The following is a 23,173-nucleotide window of genomic DNA, read 5'->3' on the forward strand; positions in this document are numbered from 1 at the left end:
TTAAAGATTGAAAACTTGGTAGAAGTCCATGGGCTCCCCTTAGTGAGGTTAGTGAGGTCTGTTTTCTCCTTTAAGGCAGATGAAGGGATTAATCAATGGTGGATACAATAGACACTATGAATAAAGTTGAAGAAGTGTGTGTGCCAGTGGTGGTGGTGCAGCAGGGAGAGAGGGGAGAGGGTGCAGGGTGCAGGGTAAGAGGAGGGCCGCAAAATGTAGGCAAAGTGAGTGCTATAGCATCAGACTTCACCTCTGCTATTAGCATGTACGTGACAGTTCAAGTTGCATCTGTAGGCCACCAGAATTTGCAGTGGGACTGCCAAGGAATTACAGTACTGCATTTTGCACACAAGGCAGAAAATGATAAAGCAACAAGGCAAGTGCATGGGATGCTGCAGCAATTTGAGATACATTTAGCAAGCTTTTTAACCAACAAGTATCAGTTGACTCCTCAGTATTTATAAATTGTAACTGATATGAATACCAAGAGTGAGAATGATTGAAAATTGTAAGTGAGACAAAAGTCTTAGCATTATAGGTATTGATCTGATCAAACAACTACCAGACTGGAATTGCCAGGATATGAATAACCTTCAAAATTCTCTCCATGGCAGCCAAAATAATCTGAAAGGAAAAAATTTTGAATTAAAGACTCTCAAATCCAAATTTAACTTTTCAGGTGGGTTTTAGGGATAACAGCATATAGGAAGGGAAAAAATGGGGAATAATTACATAAGGGATTGCAAAGACCACAAATGAATTCACCAACCCAAATTCCAGATCTACCTTATTATTGGATTCACCGAGCCAAAAAAAATCTGAAAGGAAAAATTTTTGAATTAAAGACTCTCTCAAATCCAAATTTAACTTTTCAGGTGGGTTTTAGGGATAACAGCATATAGGAAGGGAAAAAATGGGGAATAATTACATAAGGGATTGCAAAGACCACAAATGAATTCACCAACCCAAATTCCAGATCTACCTTATTATTGGATTCAAATTCCACAACAGCTAACTGAAATACAAGAAGTTTACTAGTAAGCAAAGGAAACATACAAGGAATTGGCATATTGCATGTTATTTCAAAACTAAGATCATCAATCCATGCATGCCAGATGTTAAGCAAGCTAGCTAAGCCCCTGCAACCAGTAGTTTCCTTTTTTGCTATGCCAAGTTGGAAACGATTGATATTGGAGTGCAATGGATCTATATAAAGGCATTTTCACCTAAAACATTGTCATATTCCCATGTAGACAACAGGCAATGATTAGAAACATGTAAATATATATATTTTCAATTAATAAATTATTTTTACCGCTTAAAATACGTTTTATCTTAACTAGTGGGAGTGATGAAAGGACGCGTCCATTCCCAAGCCACCTCCGGAATAGACGCCATGTTTCAAGGGGAATCGCGTGGTTTCAAAGAGGTATAAACCCGCACCCCAAGTAAACACAGGAGAGGAGGTGACAAGGAGAGAAGGGCAAGGAGAAGCGTCCAACAGGTAACTTCGTTACAAAGTAATATTATATATTTCAGTTTTCATAATTTATGATGCCTAGACAACCATGAGGACTGCCCAGGGAACGCATCAGTCAGCAGACAATGTGAAAGGGCTAGTCGCTGGTTCTTTCCAGCGATGAAGAACCAGCGCCTAGTAAGCATCCCTCCCCATTGCCAGCAGGCTAGTACATCCCCAGGCCAATCCGCTTAAATGTCGAAATGATGAAGTATGTCTCTGTGCAAGTTGTGTTAAATCTGCTTTCATTCCTCGTATAACAGTAATGAATATAATTTAACTAGTGGCCTAGATTAATTGCTAAATCAGTTCCATGCCTAAATATGTCTTGCCAAATGAACTAAGCACATCTGTAATGTACAAAAGGGTAAAATGAACTTAATCTTCACGCCAGATAGGTAACCTGCAATATCAGGTTTAGTATGTTGCATTAAAATACACTTTAGTGACATATAGAAGAATAAAAATAATTCATTCATTCTCAGACACAACTAATAAGTAAAGAAAAGGAATACTAATTAATGATAGTCATGTTTCTGCAACTAGGCACAAATATAAAGAATTAATCCCTACAAATTTATATATAATGGATAAATGTTAACCAAGTAATATAGTCATGAATCTATGTTTTCTGTAGGCATTTATTATCTTCCTAATATCCTCTGTTTGTTAGTGTAAATTTTATGCCCTAGGTTTATTAGACAGATTTATAACCTTTAATTATGCCCTAGATTGTAATCAGATTTGTCATAATTCAGTAAAATCAGAAATGAAGGAAGTAAATCAGAAACAACACAAATACCCTGGGAAAACCTCCAAGGAGGAAAAGCCCAGCATTAAAGACCCTTAGGTCAGATTATATATTCTCTTGATCTGCACTCCTTCAAGTCTATACAAACATTGCTTTTGTCCTCTAGAACTGATTCGCCCAAGTCTGGATAATTTCGCACTTCTCAAGGGCAAGTTCGCACTTCCTTTTGGCAGAGCTAATTCGCTAAAATGATAATTGATAATTTGACTTGCAATGTGTCTTGTATTTATATGTATCTTTAACTTGTTTTATTGCAAGTCGCCCTCCTTAAATTTGGGCGCCAATGTTTGTTGTAGGGTGGGTTATTTAACATAGGACTGGGCTCATCCTTGGGGCACGTTACCCTTTAGGATAGGGCCCAGTCATAAGTGGGTTCGGATGTTGCCTTTAAGGCAATCCGAACCCATACCATATCCTAGTTACAAACAACAGTTAGTACATTCAAGATAATGAGTGCAAGCCAGGGGTATCCTGGGCCCATCCTCAGGTGGCCCTATTAGCCCTAAGAGACGGGATGGGTCTGGATGGGTACCCCAGCCAACCTGGAAAGTCCTCAAAATCTAGAATGGGTCGTGTATGTATTTTGTGCAGCAATAATTATGCCACTGATCTAATATTACTGCTGACATATAAAATGAAATATCTAAATGTTGCGGGAAATCGTAAATCCTTGTGTGGCCCTAAATCCAACCTTCGGTGGATAGATCAGGTCCTAATTATCAGGAAGGCGAGGCAGGTACAGCAAAGGTTCATTACAAACATGGAAATTTGATGATTGTCTAATTTTTATATAAAAGATGTACTAAAGGGGTATAAATTATTAAACAAGCATATCAGCAACTTTCCCAATGTATCAGCTGTCGAATCAATGGAATATCAGCAACTTTCATTTGGTTTGCTATGCCAAGTTGGAAACGATTGATATTGGAGTGCAATGGATCTATATAAAGGCATTTTCACCTAAAACATGGAAATTTGATGATTGTCTGATTTTTATATAAAAAAATGTACTAAAGGAGTATAAATTATTAAACAAACATATCAGCAACTTTCCCAATGTGTCAGCTGTCGAATCAATGGAATATCAGCAACTTTCATTTGGTTTCAAGATACAAAATAAATAGACGCATTAAGAATATGCAATCAAATTGACCAGCTATCTAAGATATATAGTCTATGGCAAATGAAGTATGAAAAACGTACATGACTCCATCAGGCTTTAACCACCGATCACGGGCACAAATCACAGAATCGAACATAGACTCGCGTAAGAGGAAATATCCCATCCACTCAGAGATAATAACATCAACTGTGAACAAAGGATCTCACATTATTATCAGAGAGCACGGCAACCAATCATGCATCATGATGAAGATATTCTTGTGCACTACCAAATAAAAACAAAACATTAATGAATTGGATGAACTTGGAACCTAACAAAAGGCAGCCCATCATAAAATAAAAGCCAAGTTCAGAATAAATACAACCTTCAAGGTCACTGGAACAGATGCAAAGAATTCATAAATCAAGCAAAAGAGAGAGAAAGGAGGAATAATGAGGAAAAGGAAGAATGTGCATCTACATAGGACTACAAGAAGCAGGATAAACATTATTAAAAATAAGAAATCAAAGATGTATCTTGAATAAAGCAGCCTGCAGTAAGTGTGAGTTTTGTGAATTAAATGTTCTAACCTTTCTCAGGTAAGACAATATCCTCCATTGATCCTATCATTACATCAACAATGTGGGTCATGTCATTTCCTGCCACAAGTTGACGAGCATGATCTGCCATTTTGGTTGCTTCAACAGCATATACTTTCCTTGCACCAGCTTGTGCACACCAAATTGCCAAGATACCACTGCCTGTGCCTACATCCAAAACAGTCTTCATCCCAAAAAAATTATACAGACATGCAATTATAAAAATGTAAAGCAATTCAAGAACAGTGAACTACAACTTACAGACTAGGTACAGCATATCTTTGCCAGATAAATTTGGCCTGAACTTTCCAGGCACAATTATTTTGTAGAATGCCTTGTATACAATTTAAAAAGAATGTTGAAAATATTTTTTCCACTTAAAATAGCAGAAACTAGTCAATCAGAGTTTCTTAGTATGGAGAGGCCTGATACCAGGTTTCAGAATATTACCAATTTACATAATGAACATAAACAAAGAATTACTGAATATTACTGAAACCTAGAAATTATAAGTTTGATAGCATTTGATCATTATGTTCGTTGACACACATAATATAACAATAGATGTATATTACTGACAGATTTACCTTCATATATAACTAATGAAGTGAAGATGTGATGCCCCACTCCAACTTTCTCCATTTTGACCCACCAACTGATAAGAATCTATTGTCCTATGCCTTAAAGAACAGTTGGACCATCTCTTGTATCTTGTATATGAATCTTAAATTGTGTAGATTTGACATTATCAACTCAGCCATGAGACTCTGAATTTACCATATATTTATGAACAGGAAGTGTACATGCATTCTCTGTGCATATTAGCAAGCCAGTTTGCAGGTCACATGTTGTACATGATAATTATGAAACATGAATGATTAAGCATACCTAGTTAAGCTTAACATTGATTATTATCAACAGAATTAAGGATAACGGCTAATTAATCATGTGCTTAAATGCCCCTTTCTTATGTTCATAATTATTCTATTGCTTGATTCTGATGTGTTGATATGGTACATAGATATATGCACCAACTCCAATATTTGAGGATTCTATACATGGATGTTATATTGCTTAGAGGTACTAACGGATGCAATGAGTGCATATTTCAGATGCACTGGAGGAGTGGAGAGGGGTAAAACCACATCGCCACATTACTCTCACTTTCTATTACCAGAGCACTTTTATCCTCCTCTGAAATTGCTGACAGTGACTAGTTAGCTAGGTGGGCTAGTTGGTTAGGAACTTAGGGGTCCTTAAACCATGGCTAGGGCTGCCAATCTTTTGAATAAATAAAAATAAAAAATTGGAATACACCTTCTTGGCCTTTTTCTAAGTAGAGCTAGAAAGGTGTTTCCTGGAAGGGATAAGCTAGGGATCCCATCAGCCTTTGGTATGGAGACTTTTTTAGACATTGTTAAGCCCCTAGGAGCATAGGAACCTCTAACATTCAAGAAATGAAAGGGAAGGAAAGGGGCACGTATCCCTTTTCTACTTGCCAAGGACAAGGATCCTTCTAAGTAGGTTAAAAGTCCTCATTCCTGCACAATTTTTATACCATGTATGGAAAAAAAGAATGCTAGAGGCGAGAAATGCAGCTATTCAAGTGTTAGAATTAAGGTATGTCCTCTGTTGTTTGTAACTAGGGTTATGTTGCCTTAAGGCAACATCCGAACCCCCTTTAGGTCCGGGCCCTATCCTAGGGTAACGTGACTCTAATATATGCCCAGCCCAATCCTAAATACACGCCACCTAATTAAATTGGCCCCAAAACCCAAAGGAGGCCGACTTGCAATCAAGGATTAAAATGTGTATAAATAAGAGACATTTGCAAGTCAATATTCACTCATTCATTCAACAAGCAAAGGCAAAAACAGCTCTGCTAATAAAGGGCGAATTTACAAGGGAGAAAGCGAATTCATTCAGAATTGTGCGAATTTGTCCAAGAGGACATAGGCTGTGTTATACAAACTTGGAGATCTTAGAAAGTGCAGATCTGCTATACAAAAGGACCAGATCTGACAGAGAAGCTAAGTATTGTATTTGTGCATTTAAGAGGAGAATATATAATCTGACCTGTGGGTCTTTAATGCTGGGTTTTTCCTCCTTGGAGATTTTCCCAGGGTATGTGTGTTTGTCTACTGAGTACTTACTTTCTGATTTTACTGAATGTTAACTTATTTGTCACAAATCTGATTACAATCTAGGGCATAAATACAAGGATATAAGTCTGATTAATGAACCTAGTGTATAAAATTACACTCTTGGCCATTGAATTGTAATATTTTTTGTTATTTTCTCCCTCCATGTTGTTTGGGATTGTCATACTTTTCCCTCTAAATGTGTTAAGCTTTCTTTTGTCTTGGGTATCGATTGACATCTTTCTTCTTTTTTTTTGAGAAAGATTTCTTAATAGTGTTTTCAAATTGTGGGATATTGTTGACCAGAATAGACTGGATCAGCACAAAACCCATCATTTATTTCAACTAATCCAAAATGACCAGGTAGATTAGCAGCTCAAGGCTGGGCAGGAGGAAGTATTGTACTGCTGGAATCCTTATCAAGTATTAGCTTTGAGTGCTATTGCAGGTATCCTCAGTGGATTTTCCATATTTGGATTGTTTTGATGGTTATTGCCATTTGAAAATCTACCCGATGGGTGTGTAACTAGGCTTTCTTGATTAACAAAAATTTTACTCTTCCCCACTCATAAAAAAAGATATGAGCAAATGGACAAAGGTTGAACAAGACCAGCGCGAGTCTCATGTAAACTATGGCAGAAGTAGACACTGTGCAGCCCAAAGAGGTTATCTTGAACAGAAAATATTCTATCAAAAACAGAGTTTTGCAATATAAATTAACAACAATCTTAAGTCCCAAAAGATTTAGAATTAATGGTTTTTATTCCTCAAGAAGGCCACAAGACTCCTTAAACGACACACCAAACGGAAAACAAAAATCTATGCAGATCTGAAAAAAGTCTATTATTGGTCAAGGATGAAAAAAGAAATTGCTGATTTTGTAGCTAAGTGCCCAGATTGCTAGTGTATGAAAGCGGAGCATGGTCATCCCGAAAGCTTGTTGTATTCGCATGACATTCTAGAACAGAGATTCAACACTATACACATGAATTTCGTTATAGAATTGCCTAGAACTCAATATAAACCCATTGTGATCCTAGTCACAGTAGACAGACTCATGATGGATGCACATTTTCTACCCATAGAGGATACAACTGATGTACCAAAAATATTGCAAATTTATGTGAACCAAATGGTCAATCTCCATGGAAGGCAAAAATATTAGGCAAAAATTTATTTTTCACATCTTGATTTTGGAATATCTTCCAAGCCACCACCCTTGAGACCAGGTTAAATCTTAGCACAGCTTACCACTCGGAGACAAATGGACAAACAAAGTGAATCAACTGGATTCTTGAGGACATGCTACAAATGTATGTGATAGACAATTAGGTCCAATTAGAAAATGTCTGGTCTCTAGTTGAATTTGCCTACAATAGTAGTTGCCGGAGTTCACTCGGAATGGCTCCATATGCAGCCTTTTATAGGAGAGCTTATAGAACACTGATGAATTCGATAGGAGCTGAAGACTAGATCATTGTTAAACCATGTATGATCTATGCTGCAAAAATATGTATGTAATTCAACCCATGCAATTGACTGGCCTTGAATGCAAATGGATGATAAATAGAATTTCTAAGTGGAACTAATAAAAAACCTAGATCACTGTATGCATTGACTCCATCAATGTAGCGTTGGCCAGGTTAAAGAACAGTTAGATTGAAACCAACCCCAATCTGGCAACCTTGTAGAAAGCATAAGAGATGCAGCAGTTGTATCCAAAACTATTTTAAAGGAAAACTTCAAGGTCGAAGTTAAGGGGGGAAGAATGTAATGCCCTGCCATTTTCAAAAAAAGCTCAAGGACCTTGTAACAGAATGTCAAGGATTGTATTTGAGATGTTTGTGAACAAATAAAATCATAAATGGTCATGTTATCTTTATACCTATGCTCCCAAGGGACACATCCCCTCCCAAAACTGACCTCATTCCCCATAAGGGATGTTTTAAGGACTTGGGGATAGGTAGGAAATGTAACCCATTCCATCTCCTTTAAAAAAAAAATTAAAAAAACCCCAACACTTGTTTTTCGAAGAGAACACCAAGATAAACAAGGGATGGCTACCTGTCCAAGTTAAATTTTCAACAAAATGAAACGATGAGCAGCTTTGAGAATAGTGGTAAATAGATTGAACTTAAAATTTGACAAAGAACTAAAGGTCGTAGAAATATGACTGCCTCTGGGGGTTCTTCTAAGAGTTGGGAGTGTTGTAGGGACTGTGTGTTCAAGTAACCCATTTCAATGACCTTCTCAACTCCTTAAACAATATGCAACAAATCCTATCAAATACCAAAACTCCTCTTCAAAATTGTAACAGAAATAGATAAAGACAAAAAAAAATCATGGGATAGTAGAGTAAGGCTATGTCATTTGTGCAAAAAAGACTATAGCAGAAGCTATAAAAGAGTTTATTCTCATCTTTTGTGGATAAGTAGGGTAAAAGGTTGTGATTAAATAACCCTAGCTTAGAAAGCTGGTGTAACTAAGTTGCACATGGAGGTGGAGGCAAAAAGACAGGTAATTCTAGTGGAGAATATGCAATTTAGTGTGCCATTGCCTACCAAAACCACAGATGTTGGATGTCATAGGGGAGAGGGTTCTATTTCTACGAAGGGAAGAAAAGAATTACTATTGTTGCAAGGTTGTTTGATGCACAATTACAAGAGGAGGCCCAGTCTTCCATTGCTATATTTTTTAGGACTACGCCATACTATTTCATGTAGCACTTCTCTTTATTTCAAACATATGTTCAAAGATGTTACACAAACCAAACCTCACCCTCCTTGATAAGAAGTATTCTAAGGTGAGTTTGTTCATGGGGGAAATGAGGCACAAATGGATAAGGGATGGCTACTCCATCGTCGGACACTCATCAATATCATAAGTTAGATGAAATTTCCCATAAAATGTAAAGGTGTAAATTGATAAGGTCCATAAGAATTTTAAAGGAGAACAAAAAATATTAAAAGAAAGAATGTAATGTCCCCTACTAAGTTTAGGCCTGTTATAACAGTAATTAATTTATTTAAATACTTATGACTTAAACTAAATTATTAGGAGACAACTCTATTATTAGCTCTTTCCTTAACATAAATCAAATCTGTGATATTCCATTGAATTAAATAATTTATCAATTATTAATGGATAAATTGTCAATCCACCATACTAGACAATTAATTCTATCATATTAGATAATTAGTTTTATCATCCATAATTCTTAATGCAAAGTTCAATCCTTGTTACTACTCCAGTTTTAAGGAAGGAGGAGCTGACTATGTTGCCAAGCGCTTAGATACCAAACTCAATAGGCTCCCTCAAAATTTACGGATCCAAGCCCTTACCCTATCTTGGTACTATGCCCTCAAAGTTTGCGGGGCGCTGATGCTTACCCTATCTTGGAATCATCCTATGACTACCCCTCTTGGAAACAACTCAATCCCATCTTCTTAAATACCGACAATAGTAGCAAGAATGAATAGTATATACATATTCTCTTTAATCTTTATTTAAGATTTCTCTCTGATTTACAATCTAATATTGTTATTCTGTTCTAATCAAGACATATGAATATATATATATATATATTGCTCAACATACAATTGACAGCAAGATGCAATTTGCTGACATCCACTGACTCAGCCTTTCCTCTTTCCTATCTTTTCGACGCTATGATCTGACGATATAGATTATCAGCTCCAACCTCCTGAGCTTGAAGAAGAAAGGCCACAAGAGATTATCTTTGATCGACTAGAGGAGATGTTTGAAGCTCAATACATCAAGGAGACTCTCATTTTCGAAGATATGCTCACAAAATTTCATGAAGATGCCTGGTTTATGCAAGATATCTCAATGAAAACAGAGAATCTTGAGCTATTCAAAGGGGCCCTAAGCTTGTTTCAAGAGGACTTTTCTAATCAAGATCAACGTGTTGTGAATGCTTGTGGAATAGTTCATCACCAATGGCGACCTCCTAAAGCAGCTGGTGACCTCGCTTCCGACAATACAGTTCCGTCTGAGCCAAAAATATGCCAAGTTGCTTCTTTCCTTAATCCTAGCCTCAAAAGTTATTTTGATTATGGGGATTTTGGGAAAACAACTTGCATCTGGATTGATCATGGTCCTAACGAATTACCTCAGTTGATCATTTTGAGTGAAAACTTGCTTGAGTATGAGAGATGCATGGTGAGAGTTTGCCTTTCTGTATTTAAGGATGAATTTGCCCGACTGAGAACCATCACATTTGCCATGCTCCTGTTGCACAACCTGAGAAACCATGTGAAGTCATGTACATATTTCGCTTCCTTGAATCATGTTGAGTCTAGGACTCTTGTATATAGGTTTAGAGTAGGATTTCTTTTCGTGTCTTTAGTTAGAGGTTTTTTGAGCCTTGTTCTTGATTTGCCTTGAGTCATTTGACTCATGATCTAGTGTTGGCTCAGGTAGTTTAGTTGTTTGCTTTCTTTCGTTTGCTTTTTGGTGTGCGCTTTAGCTTAGTTTGCTTTGGGTCAATCCGTCGGTCGTTTGCTTTAGTTTAGGTGTCTTGAGTGGGAGCCTCCATTCGTGAGAAAGGCGTTTGTGTTGTTGCTCACACATTGGCTACATCCTGGATCTTATGTTAGACTCATTTCTTAGATATCTATTCATGAAGTGCTCGAAATCCGAGGTTGTTCCTCTCCAGCTTTATCATCTGATTAGGACCTGTATTTGACTTGGAAGGGAATCATTTTCTGCATCTTGATGCCAACATCTCTTGATTACTATATCTTCACACATTAATAGACTCCGAGTCATTATGGTTTTCAGGCAAAGCTGTGATTGGTGAAAAATCTAAAATCTGCCTTCAGCGCCACCGCAATCCTCAAACCCTAGTAAGCTTCACTGCTTACGAGCCAAAGGAATTGACGGAATGAAAAAGCAATATCAAAAAGAAAAAATGAGAAAATGAAAGAGAAAAATGAGAAAAATGAAATGAAATAAAATATCAAAATTGGCTAAGGGGAATATGCGAGTAACTCCATCGGGGCTATTAACGCCCGGCTGGCAATGGAGCAATGTTCGTGAGCTTGCAGCGATAACCTCATCGGGACTATGGACGTCTGACTGGCAGCGAGGCTCTATCCAGGATGCTTTTGAAGTTCAGATAAACTACGTAGCTAATCACAGGGGGAACTTGAAGGTCATAATTGTCTTGTCGAGAGGAATAAATTCACTTGCACACACCTAGGTAATCAAAGACTAAGTGTCTAGATGTGGTCAAAGATTTTCCTTCCACTTTGAGTACATTTTCTAATCTCTTGATAAGTTGGGTTGAATTTTCCGAAGGTTCTAGGTGTCGATTAGGTCTTTATCTCTGAAATGTTTCAGGAACATTTATTCAAGGTGGCGCTAGATGTTGTGACGTTTTCACACATCGCCCCATTGCAAATGGGGACCCCTGCTTTTTGCTTTTTAGGGTTTGCCTTTTTAGGTCTTTTAGGGTTTTGTCCGTTAGCCTTTGCATTTTGAGTGTCGCCAAGGGGATCACATGGATAGCAAGTCCGGCTTAAGTGATGTCCTGATCCTGAAATTTGGCGAAGTCTGAAAGTCCTGATCCTGAAATTTGACTAAGTCTGGAAACTGAAAAACCTCAAAAAACTAGATTTTGCAATATAACTCCTGGAGGTCTGAAACCACTCTCAAACATCCTGAAAGTATATATGGAATATAACTTAAAGTATAAGTGACATTTCCAATGTCTCTTATACTTATATGTTATATTCCATAAAAATTATCCTGATAGAGAGTTCAAACAGTCAAATTTCGCTCCTGTCCTTCACTGAGGATCTAGAGCGAATTTCGCTCCTGACCCTCTCAGGAGGTCCAAGGCGAATCGCTCCTGTCCCTCTCCAAGAGTCCAGGGCGAAAAGGCTTATTTGAGTCATTCCTGACCTTGTTTGGTTAAATTGGAACATCAAAGGCATGGTGAAGGACGAAATGAATGTGATAAAGCATCCAGATTTGATTAAAGACAATGAAATGATGGAGTTTTTGCCTAGAAGGGTAATTTCGCTCTTGTCCCTCACTGAAGGACCAGAGCGATTTTCTTTATATACACATTTTTAGACCTTTCTTGGACTTGAACTCTTATTCATGGCATGTAACAAGATGAAATCTTCCCTAGCAAGGACATTCCATGGTGAATGATGAAGCATTTTTGCCTAGGAGACAAAGTTCACTCCTGTCCCTCACTGAAGGTTCGGAGCTTGATTTTCAAATTTGCACTATTTTTGCAAGATCAAAACGATTTTATGATTTGAAGAGATCAAGGAAAGCATGATTTGTGCGTTGAATATAATTTGAGTGGTCCACAAACAAGGAAATATACCAAGATGACAAAAGGCGCTCCTGTCCCTTGCTGAAGGTCCAGAGCGATTTTCTAAAAGTGCAATTTTCTGACAAGGACAAAACAAGTTTTGTGATTGAAATGAATGGAAGAAGGCATGTTTAGCCTGTTGAAGATAATTTGGAGGGCTAGCAAAGGGCGGATAAGCTTGAATTTGCAAAATCGCTCCTGTCCCTCTCCAAGGGACCAGGGCGAAAAACCTAATATCCACCCTTTCTCTTCAAGTTTGGACAAATCTAAGCCTTGACACAAGTGTGAAATGAGGTTTAAAATGCCTTGAGGTGGAATTAAGATGCTATGATTACAAATTTTGATGACAATTTGCAAAATCACTCCTGTCCCTCTCCAAGGGTCCAGGGTGAAAATGTCCTAATGCACCTTCCTCCTAGAGATCAAGTGAAATCAAACTCAAAGCTCCAATTAAATTGCCATTTTAAATGCCTAGATGAAGTTTTGAACGTGAAAATGAAGAATGCAAGAGCAAAATTGCAAGTTCGCCCCTGTCCCTCTCCAAGGGACTAGGGCGAAGTTAGTGGCATTCATTATTTTTTACCATATTTGGGCATTAATATCCTCCAAATCGCATTAGATGCCAAAATTGCCAACTTCGAAATATTTGAAAAAATTAATTAAATTGGCATTTAATAAAAGGCGTATTGGTATTTAATAAATTTTGAGCCTTAGAAAATCGAATTTTTATTATAAAGGCATTTAAAATTAATTTTTGTGAAATTAAAATTAAAGGTTGAGCGCACAAGGCATTATTTTGTCTTTATTTATCAAATCGGCCTTCTTCTTCTTGGTGGTTTTTTATTTTATTTTAAGGCTTAATTGCTAGGTCGGCCTCAACAAGGATCAAGGTAAGCGCTCTATATAATGGGAGAGGTTCTTTAGCAAATTCAAATCATTCTTGCATTATCTCTCATGCGAACTTGAAGAGCATATTTTGAGGAGCGAAATCCAAAAGATTGAAGGTGAAATTAAGCAAGTTTGAAGGTGAATTTCCAGATTTTGGAGAAGCTAGTGGAAGGTGAAGCTCTTTTGAAGGCTAAAGGAGGCGTACTTCATCCAAGGGATGGCTATAAATCTTGCCCAACAAAATCCTGTCTTCTTCCTTCATTTTTCAAGGTTTTGTACTTAAGTACTCAAGGGAAGGTCTGAAGAATTACTTTTTTGAAGATCTCATTCAAGACTTATTGTGATCCCATTGCAATTTTGTAAAATCTAAGTCTTGAAAATCCAATTTCCATTCATGATTAATTTGAAAATGTATAATTCTTGATTTATCATGACTTTTTTCAAATTAATATCTTAAGTTTTACCTTTGAAAGGTCTTAAATTTCATGCTTTGAGGTTTGATGCTCAAAAGACTAACTTTAATATTTTGTGTAGGCATCAAATGGAGATCCCGGAGTTGGAAAATCAAGCCAGATCAAGGACGACCTCCTCCAGCTTAGCATCGACAAGGACGACCTTCTTCGGACTAACATCATCAAGGGCGACCTCTTCCAATCCAGCATTCCAAGGCGAGGTACATCAGTCATCCTGCAAATCAAAGACAAAAGGAGTCAGAGCAAAGGGTTCGTTGAAGAAGCAGATAGTTTTAGAAGAGTTAATTAAAGCTAGCTTCTCAGCAACATCAAGTGAGTATCAACCAAGTGTCAAATGAGGTGGCATCCCAGTCATCACTCCTCCAGTCGGATTGGTCCACCTCAGCATGTCCAGATTCAATGTACCTAACTCATGGGAGATGGCACAAACTCTGATGTACCTACCCCAGCTATCCATTGGTCGAATTTTCCAAAGAGGACATGTGTCCAAGCAATACAATTTTATCATTGGTCAAGCATTAAATGTTATGTAAAGGTTGTAACAAACCCTAATTAGGGTTTTCATTATTGAACCTTGGCCATTGATCTCAAATTCATCTGAGCCATCGAATTGTATTGTGGGCACTATATAAGCCCCGACTCTTCATTTTGTAAAGGCAAAAGATAGAAAGCAATAGAATAGAGTTAGTGAATAGAGAGTAGTTAGAAGGTGATTAGTAGTTGATAGAATAGCAATTAGAGTAGAGTAGAGAGAGAAGGCAAAGATTGTTGCCAAGATGTTGTTGTAAAAGACTTGTAACTTCATTGAAGAAATGGTGAAATTTATGGGTCGATTCGACAATTTGCATGGTCTCTATACTTCTCATATTTGATTTCATGTTATTAGATGAGTGGAAGAAATGTGCTTGATTGATGGTGGAATTCGTATATCCATGCTACTAGCAGTTTGTTGATTGCAGACTTGCCTTGCGTAGTCAACTGGAATCATTTAGCTTAAGCTTAACTTCAATTGTCGCTTCTTCATTGATATGCATCAGCCTGATGGTGTCTATGCCCGTGGTGATGATTTGAACATCATAAAGCTTTCCTTCGAAGATCGCACTAACCTTGTGGAGATGGTCCTGTGATGTCAAAACAAGACTTAGTTAGAATTTCATCAAAGATCATTCATTGCTCTTACATTCTTAGTATTAGGATTAGATCCTTTCCTCGCCCTCGTCTTTTTTCCTTTTTTTTCAAATCTAAGACAGTAAAATCTTGTGTTCCAGCAATATTCAAAGCAAATCAGAAGTTCAGTCATCAAGTGTAAGTCCCCTTGTGATTCCAGCAAATCACATCATACCACAGAGAGCTTATCCACACGTAGAGATCCTACAGCAAAGAACCTTGAAGTCACCCTGATTGATCCTTTTCGCGATATCTTCAGCATTCAGAGGCTTTACTCAAGAGAGGATAAGGTACCCTTGGGTATTTTATTCTGTGTTTGATAGTGTACAAAATACACGTCAACAGGTTGCTACTTTATCCTTAATACAGTTTTGTCCCTTAATCAATCCAATGCTTGTGATATCTTCTATCCTCGGATTTTCATGGGGAAACAAGACAGATGGTCTTCTCTCCAAGGGGCATTATAAAGAATATTAGCTAAATAGTAAATACAGATTGCCACTGGTAGCTATAAAAATAAAAAAGTATAGCTAGCAGTCTTATTCATAAAAGCTTATTGAATAAGACTGTTGGAACAAGAGATTTCATGACATTTAACTAAACAGCAGATACACATGAGTTAGATATATATTAAAAGAGCAATTAGTAATTGCATCCAAAATATCACAATCCTATCAGACATCAAGGAATTTCATAAAAATAAGATTGAATTGACTTAGGAGAGACAATAGAAAGCTCGTTAAAGTATACATCCATTCTATGATACTAAAAAGACTTTTCGTTGATCCAAAAGTTCTCATCTTGACTGCTTTTAATGAGGCTCTAGCATAAATACAAAACAAACAGAAAAAACTTACATATGAAAGAAGCTATAGAAGTTTTTTTTTTTATTTGGTGATGATTTGATAAAAAATGATTGTCAATGATACTTAAGACTAAACAAGTTGTCAATGATACTTAATTTCCCTTTAAGCTTAATAACATAGGGGTAAAAAAAATAAAGAATTGCTTAATGGTTTTCTAGAATATTTCATAGAAAAAATCAGGTCAAATATAATCCCTTATTTATATTTTCCAAACTATATTACTCTTACAAATGCTAATAAATCACTATTACTAGCAAAAAGGACAACCAAAATATATTATAATCATTCAGGTCACGCTGGACGAATAAGAAAAATGTGTTCAAGAATTAATTTTCTGGATTATAAGAGGAATGGTTGTTCATGATTGGTTGGGAAGAAAGCAGCTGGAATGGTTTTTTTATTTATCCAAAAAATAGCAAATTGCATTCATGGGCTCAGGAAAAAAAAATATAATAGCATTAGTATAACAAATAACAGTTGCTACTGTAGTGCAGTGTACATGGGAAGGAAGTGTTGTCTTGAATTTGAAGGAAGGGAGTGGTAAAATTGAAATTCAATATAAGGCATTTGGTTGATTATTTTTTCATGGGTCTTTCCCTACATAGGACATCTGTAATCTGCTTAAACTATTGAATAGGGATGTAAATATCTCCCACTCAAAGGGATGAGAGGCTGTTCAACCATAAGATGGAAGAATTCAAGTAACTTGGATGAGTAAGTAGAAAGAAAAGAAAGTTGGAGCCCTCACCAGGAGGGTTACACCAAATTAAATTTTTGATGGAGCCTCAAAAGACAATCCCAGATTAGTAGTAGGAGGTTGGTGCTCTAAAATGCTGATGCAGAATTTGATTATGGGGGTTCTCTCTTCTACAGGGTAAAATCAATCAATGTGGTAGAGTGCGAAGCACTTATAGATGGTTTAGTGGTGGCAATTTCTCTTAAGTTGCCAATGCTAGTTGTAGGAGGAGATTTTCAAATTGTTATAAATGCAGCCCATAATGGAAAGAGACTGAGTTGGGAGTTGAAAAGATATGCAAAAGAAGTGGAAGTGTTAAATTCAAGAATTAAAGAGTTCAGTTTTGTTCATTGCAGGAGGAAGTAGAATGCAGCAGTGGATCGATTAGTGATTGCAGGAGTTGCTCAAAGCTTTTATGGCTATATACAGTCATGGTCCAACTCCAAAGACTTGGCAATGGTTAGAGAATCATGTAAGATACCGCATCTGCTATGATGTCGTGTTTGTATTCTTAGTTTTAGACCATATAAGATGGCATTGATGTTGATATCTGTAATCAATTGTCTTGGCATTTTAAGGCATTAAGAATGTTTAAATGCCTAATACAAGGCCATAGGAAGAAAACTTGGCATTCGAGGTATAGAAGGTGATTATGTATTGAATGGTGGGTTTTGGAAGTGCCATTAATCTGGAGGAGCATTCAATTCTTAACAGTTGGCATTTGGTTATTGCAGTAATGCTCAGTGTCAGGCAGTGTGGCTGTGTATTCTTCGTGTGGGCCAGTATGGCTAAATCCAACACAGTACATAAACATAAGGAGAAACAAGCACGCGGGCTATGTCAGATTAATAAATTAGGCAAATATTTGCATGTGCTTACAATGGCAGCACTAGGGTTTGAGCATGGTATGCTGGGGAGACTGATTAGATTTTGGCAAAAAGCTGAAGTCAGTTATAAAGGGTGATTTGCTGGCTAAACTGGGTTTTGTGGTGGCAAATGCCTACCTTTGCCTCCAATTGCTCAAAATTTTCCTACCAGAAGATTTTGTGGATATGGAAGAGCAAAAGACATAAATGAGATGCAAATTTCAAAGCTTAAGGGTCATGAAAATGGAAGGAGAAGCCTCATTGTCAAATGAGATGCTAGTCTCAAAAGCTTAAGGCTCATAAAAATGGAAGGAGAAGCCTCATTGTCTTTCGTGGGGTAACACATCTACAGAATGGAGGAGTAAGAAGCAATGAAATGAGAAACTGACACTTTCTGAGGTCTTACTGTTGTGATGTAGGTAATGTATCAGTAGGGCTTCATGTGTCCCAGAAACAATACACCATCCCAGTGTCTTGCAGTGGGTCTATCCATCACTTTAGGCACTGTTGGGAGCTATGTAAGAATGTCTGATTTCCCTCTCTGGCAGGTCCTGTTAGCTACAGGGATGAACAGGGTGCATCAAGAGGAGCTAGGGGTGTAGTGGAAGCGGTGGTGGAAGTGGTTGCGAGGGAGATGAGTAGCAAACAGAAGGAGTTATTTAATCTCTGCTTCTTCTCAATTGTAGCCAGTTGTCTCTTTTGATTTTTTGGCAATTTTGGTTCCTGCATGGATTTTCAATCCTATGCTTTTTGTGATGGCATTCTTCTAGTCTGGTTTGCATACCAATTTTGTTTGTCTATCTGATGGCGTTGTAATCCTGAATGAAATTAAAACTTTCTGCATCAGCAAGGGGCCCAATAGAACTGCCGCTAAATTATCTAAAAGAAAGAATAGTGATGGAAATATGATTTGTAAGAATGGGTAAAAGGAATTAGCTTTCGCAGTTAAGACAAAATAATTAGAAATAGCAGTCTGCACTTTGCTGACAACTGTTTCTGAACACAAACCAATATTAGAATGTTTCGTTTTACTGAAGTCTCAAAAAATAAGAGACAAAGCAAAGAAAAAAGCTGGATTTAAAAAATATCACAAAAAAATCAAGTTCTCTAGGCATTCAAAGTTTTTTACTTGTTTCATGTCAAACTGTAATATCCCTACATAGATATTAATAAGTAATCAATTATCTTATTTCTCATCTTATTTATTTATTTCTTATAAAACCAATTTCTATCTTAAATTCTTACATAATCAATATGTAAATATTAATTTATAAACAATGTTTAATATTTAATATTAATTTAAAATCAATAATAATTAATATTAAATAACCGAGCAAAAAAAAATAATTAATATTAAATAATATAATAAATTAATCGCAAGTATTGAAGTGCTGATAAATTAATCGCAAGTATTGAAGTGCTGTTTGAAAAGGCATGATCCCATTATTCTTAGCAAAGGCTTTTTAAGAAACTCACAATGTACGGAAGGGGTGCAAGGAAAGGGTGTTGACTAAGAGTCACGTCCTTGCTCACAAGACCCTTGAAAAAGCTTATAAGGACAAGATTCCAATGGGGAGAAGGGATCAAAAACAGAGGAAAGAAAATAAAAGAAAAGGGTTGTCAGTGGATGTCTGCTGCCAACGGTATGCTATTACCATTATATTATAAATGTGTATTTTGAAAATAATCTGCTGTAAGTTATAATAACAGAAATATAATTAAAGGCATATATATATATATATATATATCTTCGTCTAGAAATTAACAGTATTAGATTGAAAATCAGAAAGAGCTCATAAATAAACATTAGAGAGAATATGTATATATCTTAGAAGAGAAACTAACTGGTTATCTAATTGTAGAATAGCAGTAAACTATATAATGTTACACTGGATATTTACAAACATAAAGCAGTCAGATATATAATAGAACTGGATATTTAAATTAATCATGATAACAGTTAAGTTATATAGCAGTAAGGGTAATTACTTTAAATCAGCATAATAGTGGAATTACTCAATATATAATTGCCATTACTAGCAGTAATACACTGGTTATTTACAAACATAAATGCAGTCAGACATATAATAGAACTGGATATTTAAATTAATCATGATATCAGTTAAGTTATATAACAGTAAGGGTAATTACTTTAAATCAGTATAATAGTGGAATTACTCAATATATAACTGCCATTACTACCAGTAACTAAGGAGAGGGGATGTACTTGTACTTGTATCTGTAATGCCCTGAGTGCTGGTTTCAAAACAAAATGGTTGAATTTAATTATTCAATACTCTTCTACCTATGTCAGCACTAGCCATAGATTAATGATTAGTGTTATAGCAAATTGTAAAACAAAAAGATCAAGATGTTGTCAAGAAATCAGCGAAAAATATCCAAATAACAAAATTTGTTCCCTTCCCAAAGCCTTAACTTTCTCCACGAAGTCAGTCTTTCCCCAAACTAAAATTACCAGAGCCAAAGCAGGTCTGTTCAGTTCAACTGTTCCAAAAGGATAGGAATCGTTGAAGTAAAAATATATAAAGAAAGTGATCAGCTACAACCATTTAATATAGGTGAAATAATAAATTCAAACTAGTATTGTTATAAAAGGACACACAACAACAACAACAACAACTACAACCCGCACATGCACACATATACTTTGCACCTGCTTAGTCTCCGAGCTCATGACAAAACTTGGATTAATTGAACCTTGTGAATCTGCTTAATCCCTTGGAGGCAAAACAAAGAAGCAATTTGCATCTTTCATAACCAGCAAGCATATTAATTATACCCTGTTAGCTATGTGTAACACTACAGTGTTTCAACTGAGAGTTTATAACCCAAGACCTCCCACTAACTAAGTAGCTGTTGTAACCAATTGAGATGTCTTCTGTAAAAAAGGAATTTTTGTCTACCAAATTGATCCTCTGACACATGCATGAAGAAAATTTCACCAACTGAATTTGCTCTCATTAATTAGCCTCTTTATCATATTACCCTGATGTTGCATGTACAAAAACCCTAAGTTTGTGCAGGCATTAGTAGTCATTTAAGTGCCTTAAAGAACTAAGGGTTATCCAAAAGCCAGTGCGGGTCTAAATGGTGAGAAGCACCCAAATCTACACATCTTCACAACAAGAGTGTAATCCTTGAAAAGATCAATTTAATTAAGGACTAAGAACCTAAGAAAAAATAAATTAAAAATAAAAAAATTTATATGAAAGCCAGAAAAAGTGGTTATGAAATTTTATATCTATTTACGGTACATTGCCATGTTTGGAACTAAACAGAATCCAAAAGATTCGTTATTCTGAACCAGTCTATTAGACAAAGAAAAACAAAGTTGTGCTATCCAAATGGTGATTATTATGTCCCAAGGAAATGTCATTATTGGTACAGGGAGTATCTCTAAAAACATGGTACAGATTTCCCTAACTCAACAAGGCTATCTGTCACTCCAATGGGTACATGGTGAGGCCACATTATAACAGCTATATACATTCAGGTGTGACCTAAATTTGAAGTCTGCAGAAAGGATTCCTCGCAAAGCAAACACAATAGAGCAATGCAATCCATCGCTACAGCATATAGATCTTCAAGTTGCTGTGTAAATATCATGGATTACATTCAGGCTTGGCCTCAATTTACAAATTTCTATATCATACTAAGGTTGTCCATCACTTCTGTGGATTGTGACATTACAGTTCAATAATTAGAGGCACATTCAGGTGTGACCTAAATTTATAAATCTTAAAAAAGAAGTTCAAGCTTACTCCACACCGTGTCAAAGCTGTTCATCAATAACCTCACCCAACACTTACCATGCCAAAAGGAAAATTATTAGTATATTAAAGACACAAGACTTTTCCAGTCATTTAGATTATAATATCTATATCGTATCTATCACTGCAGTGGATATGCTGTGGCATTACAGTTTGATGAGTAGACGCACATTCAGGTGCGACCTAAATTTATAAATCTTAACAAAGAAGTACAAGATGATTCCACGCCATATAATAGCTGCCCATCAATAAGCTTACCCAACATTTACCATGCCAAATTAAAAATACTATCATATTGAAGAAATTAGGTTTTTACCGTCATTAAGATTATAAAGCGTGCTTCTGGAAATTAAAAAAAAAATTCTACATGGTTGTTTCCAGAAGTATGTCTCATAATATTAATAGTCAAAGTCCGAAATGATAGCTGAGAAAATGAAACCAGTTACCCAAACCATATAATCTGCGAGTTTTAAAACTTTAAAGGGGCATACCATGTTTAGGTTAAATGAATCATGACATTGAAACAAAAAAACACAGACCAGTCATAAAGGTAGAACAACACGTGAACAGTCATCGAATCATGAATCTGATGCCTACCTTGCCTTCGAAGTGATGCTTGTTCTCAAAAATAGCGGTGTAGTATGCATCCATCCTCACTCTATCAGAGAGCATTTCTTTCTGGTGATATAGAAATGCATAAGTGCAAAAATAATTGGCAAAGTCTGCACCTTTGTCCACAACACCTCCTCCCCCTGCCCGGCCTGATGACAAACCTTGTTGCTGCTCAGCCCTAATGAGAGTCCCACTCATCTCTTCAAATAAACTAGAACTCCCTTGCAGAATTAATGCCTATGGGCAGAATGAGATCAAAAGAAATTTAAAAACTTGGGAGGGTAATGTCTCTACAGCAAAGGAAAACTGATATGGACTCTTGGAATGGTTGAATACAGGGTTAGTACACCTCTTCCAAGCAAAATATGGCGTGCAAACTGATTGCATTCATGCATGGGTCAGGTTGAATGTGATGAAAAAACAGGGTTTTCTTCACGGAGCCCGAACAAGGAAGAGTGCAAAGAAGATCAGGGTGAAAATGCGAACGTTGAGGTTTACGACGTTAAAAATTACGCGTCAAATGAAGGGCATTGCATTACTGACCTAACTTTTTGGTTTTTTAAATGCATACAAAAGGACAAGGATGTTTTCCCTATGTGGGAATATTGGTATGTTTTTTTAAGAGGCAAAATATTTTTATTAAATTGGATTTAATATTCACGATTACACAATATTTAAATTTAAATAAACTTGAATAAGTAGAATGAATTTGAGTGGACTGTTAAATTCTCAATATTAGCAGAAACTTATAGTAATTTTACAAATGGTAAATTTATTGAATTTATAAATATATTTTTTTAGAAATTGTATATTTTTTATATTTAATTTTTTTCTAATGATTTGAGTCTATTTTCTTATCTTTTCTATTATAATTTGTTTGTTGTTTTTCATTTTTTGACATAATTTTTAGTTTTTGTAATATCAATTGAAGTTCCTTAATTGAATGTAACTACTATTATGTCGAGAGGCGTTCCTATATAGTCGCAGCAGGGGGAGTGAAGGATAGGATAAAAATAGAATATTCTGTGTAAACACTAAAGAAAACTAATGATTTGGAGACAGTTACAAATCCAATAGAAGTGGAAAATACGAAACTTATGGAAGTGCAAAGCATCGATTACAAAGGCATGGGGCAGATGCATTCTAATTTAATTTATATTCTCCATCGTTGGATGTGTTTGGGCAAGTGTTTCAATTTCTCCACTCCCAATAGCTTTAAAAAGAAACAAATCATGTCGCATTGAAGTGGT

At 36.3% G+C, this 23,173-nt stretch overlaps 1 protein-coding gene across 1 annotated transcript in view; it reads right to left on the bottom strand.

Annotated features, from left to right (window-relative positions):
• LOC131028322 (protein arginine N-methyltransferase PRMT10) overlaps window positions 1-22,456 on the bottom strand; it is a 66,499-nt gene extending 44,043 nt beyond the window's left edge. Inside the window, exons 1-3 of the mRNA XM_057958578.2 lie at window positions 21,909-22,456; window positions 4,023-4,215; window positions 3,534-3,639 (exon numbers count right to left, since the gene is read on the bottom strand). Coding sequence (XP_057814561.1) covers window positions 3,534-3,639; window positions 4,023-4,215; window positions 21,909-22,121 — 512 coding nt within the window. The 5' untranslated portion in view covers window positions 22,122-22,456. The remainder of the gene's footprint in view (window positions 1-3,533; window positions 3,640-4,022; window positions 4,216-21,908) is intronic.
• Between the last annotated feature and the right edge of the window lie 717 nt (window positions 22,457-23,173).

Source organism: Cryptomeria japonica, chromosome 7 (genome assembly GCF_030272615.1).
Source record: "Cryptomeria japonica chromosome 7, Sugi_1.0, whole genome shotgun sequence".
NCBI lineage: Eukaryota > Viridiplantae > Streptophyta > Pinopsida > Cupressales > Cupressaceae > Cryptomeria > Cryptomeria japonica.